The sequence below is a fragment of the Belonocnema kinseyi genome, chromosome 10 (genome assembly GCF_010883055.1).
Source record: "Belonocnema kinseyi isolate 2016_QV_RU_SX_M_011 chromosome 10, B_treatae_v1, whole genome shotgun sequence".
Taxonomy (NCBI): domain Eukaryota; kingdom Metazoa; phylum Arthropoda; class Insecta; order Hymenoptera; family Cynipidae; genus Belonocnema; species Belonocnema kinseyi.
Genome location: NC_046666.1, coordinates 102719889 through 102723174, shown reverse-complemented (window position 1 = coordinate 102723174; position 3286 = coordinate 102719889). Strand labels below are relative to the sequence as shown.

The following is a 3286-nucleotide window of genomic DNA, read 5'->3' as shown; positions in this document are numbered from 1 at the left end:
TTGCACCACCCTATTGTACACACATATTTTTGGGCGAAAATACGTATTCTCAACGTAGTGTATTACATCTATTTATTCTGATGTAGTACTATCAGCTACAAAAAGATATTACTATCATTAAAAAAGAAAATCTTAATTTTAACTTCTAAAGGCGGTCACACTGCAATATGTTTTAAGCATTTTCTGTTGTTTATTTTTTAAATTCTTATCATTATATAATTAGGATAAATCCTTTACGATGTAAGCGTAAATTCATCAGGTTCTAGTTTCGGTTTACTAGAATATTTAATTTAAGAAACTCACCGATTTCCTTGATATGAAGACCTCACGAGCTTAACAGCAAACAGGAATTGAATGGCGCAGACGAGCAGACAACACAGATTTAGAGACAGTGCCAGAGCGCACAGTGCTAGAGTAACTTGATAGACAATAGCATACTCCTCAGGACTAATCAACGTACTTGTGGCCGCAGTAATAGGCGAAATCTTGAGTAAGAACGTCAAGGATAGCAAAGCCAATAATAAAGAAACGAGACACAATAATCCTAAACTGGTTAGCATCTCTTTGACACCTGTCTCTTGTATCTTGCTCCTGGAAAATGTAGTAGACCAGGAATTATTCAAGGGTAAAATATTCGGTCCTGAAGACACTTGGATAATAGGTTGGACTTGGACAGAACTAGGTGACGGCGTAGGTTGATTGGGCAGCTTTGATATCCTAGAGATGCCCAATCCTCCATTGATTTTTGGCTTCTCTTGGTTCCCATGGGACATTAATGTATGGGCCCCAGCACTACCAATGTTATCATTTCCTCCAACAACGGGACTGGCGCTGTTCACAGAATGCTTTGACGTCGAGAGGGTTGATAGGTTAAGAGTATGGGAGTTTTGTGTATAATTTAACCTTTGAGAAAGATTATTTACGCTCAATTGTGAGTGGTTAAGGGGATGCCGGTATCCCGATGAGGGAGTAGTTGCAGTTGGCTGATGGAACTGTGGTCCTGTAGGTCGCTGGGCAGTTGGATGAACTACCGAATCGTATACGTCACTTCCGTTGCGTGTGTTACGTCCGCTCAAATGATTATGATCTTGGTGAAGCTGGTGCAAGTTGCCGGACAAAGGCAGTGCACCAGATGTTTGGTAATCATTATGATGATGTCTGGAGCCCGCGGATGACGGCTGCCCCGTCAGGATATGCTTCAGCATTACTCGACGCTGAATACTCGAGGCGAAGCTTTACGGGTCACATGTCATATAGCAAAATTTATGCAATGCAAAAGTAGATACAGAAATTCAAGTAAACTTTGGACTCTCAACACTAGGACAAGTATGATAATCAACAGAGAAATGATTTCTCTGAGTTACGAACTCGAACCTGATTATCACTAAATCTAAGTCTGTTCCCTACATTTTAGAACCTCGCCAACTGAATCTCGTATGTCAAATAATATATCTTTTTTGATACTGAATTTGATACCGATATTTTCTTTGGTATCGAGTTTGGCACCCGTATAATGTAGCTAGTATTAAGAAACGCGTTGACAATTGTAACTGCGCTTCAGTTTCTAGTCAGTTGATCCCCGAATAAATGGACTTGGTTTTTAGAGAGGACGAGAATGTTTGATATTAGGTTTAATACCTATCTGTTCTTTTAAACCGGGTATGGCACCAAGTAGTTCTATTGGTCCGAATCTATGTACCCGGGCTCAACGAGTTGCTACAAACCAACACCGCCATCTCGATCGATAATCGTCAATGTTTGCGATCACATCACCGATTCTTCCAGATCATTGAATGAACTCTCGTGTAAAAGAAAGCAACAGTGTCCGGAATACCTAGCCAATCCGAATCGATTGTCATTTTTTCTATAATCTTGGCTCGTTAACTTTAATTGATCTGCACTTTCATATTCGATGTTTCTTTTTGATCGTACCGAGTTCTCATTCGTTTAGTAGGTGGATATCAGAGGCAACAAAGCGAACAAATCTTTCGTCTCTTAAGGGGGCTGCAACGCCGGTCTACTCTTTTCTCCTCCACTCGAGTACCTAGTCGGCATTGCTTCCAGGATCCTGCCAATTAATCTGAAAAAAATGAAAAAGAAAAATTGAATTAGGCTCGGCATGGTAATCGATGATCAGTATTGTTTTAAAGAATAGACCTTACAATGGCTTATTTAGCGCTTTTCCCAGAGGTATAACTGATAAAAACCACCTTAAGGCCATGTGATGAGTATGTCACATGACCAGATTCCTACCTTACCGCCACTTTTTTTATTTCCCAACTTATATTCACACGAAACGCCACATCGAGTTGAAAATTGGGGATACTAAACAAGAAGCATTAAGAATGGTGGGTCTAGTTCTAAATTTGTATAATTATGAAAAAAGTATATTATTGTAAATTTTTTTGATTTTTTAATAATTATTAAAGTTTGACTGCTGAGCGGGGCAGGCCGGGGTGTTCAAGGATTTGTTAACCTTGGTGCCATGTAGCCCTCGACACGGCGATCACATCTTGGCTTCGGGAGCATGAGAACTCGCGCTCTCGATATTCCAGAGGGTTTTGCCAGTACCCCCTCGAAGGACCGCTCCTTAGTTTAGATTCCACCGATCGGAGTCCGTCAGATCCACCGAGCAACTGCACCTCGCGACACTGTTTCTCTGGTTCACCCATTCCGGTGAGACCCGTGAGCCCTCCCACCAACTGCAAGGTCTCGCAATCCCTAGGAAGAGCTAGAGACTGTTAAAAGAGAGTTGAGTCAAAAAGCTCCTTCGTAGCTACTGCGCATAAAAAACAGAGTGGAGCCCATAGTTTTTGGTTATGGGACGAAAAATTCAAACTGATTGTTAGTAATAAAATGAATTAAATTACGTTAAATTGATTTAGAATCTGTATTTAAATGTAACTATGATTTATTTGACAAGGGTTCTAGTATGCCTGGGCTAGTAAGAAATTTCAACTGCCTTGACTCAACTCTCCCTTGAGGATCCATAGTGTAAATCAGATTTATAAAATAGTTCATCTCTTGCCGTGTGCTAAATTTTTATTATATTTTTCATAACTCTGATCTTTTTTTTATTAAATGTAACACAAACTACATTTTATGTAACTTTCGACTCCTAAAAACACAAAATTCGGAATGTAGCATATACATAGTTAAAAAGAAACCGGCTTACACTAACGAAGTGTGTAGGGCCATATGATAGAAGTGCATGAGACAGGAAAGGTTCTTGTCAATATCCAGGCTTCACTCATCTATGTCAAGCCATTCCGGACGTCCAAGATAG

The 3286-nt window shown here is 40.0% G+C and overlaps 1 protein-coding gene across 2 annotated transcripts in view; it reads right to left on the bottom strand.

Annotated features, from left to right (window-relative positions):
- Nucleotides 1–35: 35 nt before the first annotated feature.
- The window catches only part of LOC117182322, a 305836-nt gene continuing 302585 nt past the window's right edge, over nucleotides 36–3286 (bottom strand). For both annotated transcript variants that reach the window (XM_033375480.1, XM_033375481.1), the window contains one exon: nucleotides 36–2080. In XM_033375480.1, coding sequence (XP_033231371.1) covers nucleotides 300–1205 — 906 coding nt within the window. In that variant the 5' untranslated portion in view covers nucleotides 1206–2080 and the 3' untranslated portion in view covers nucleotides 36–299. The remainder of the gene's footprint in view (nucleotides 2081–3286) is intronic.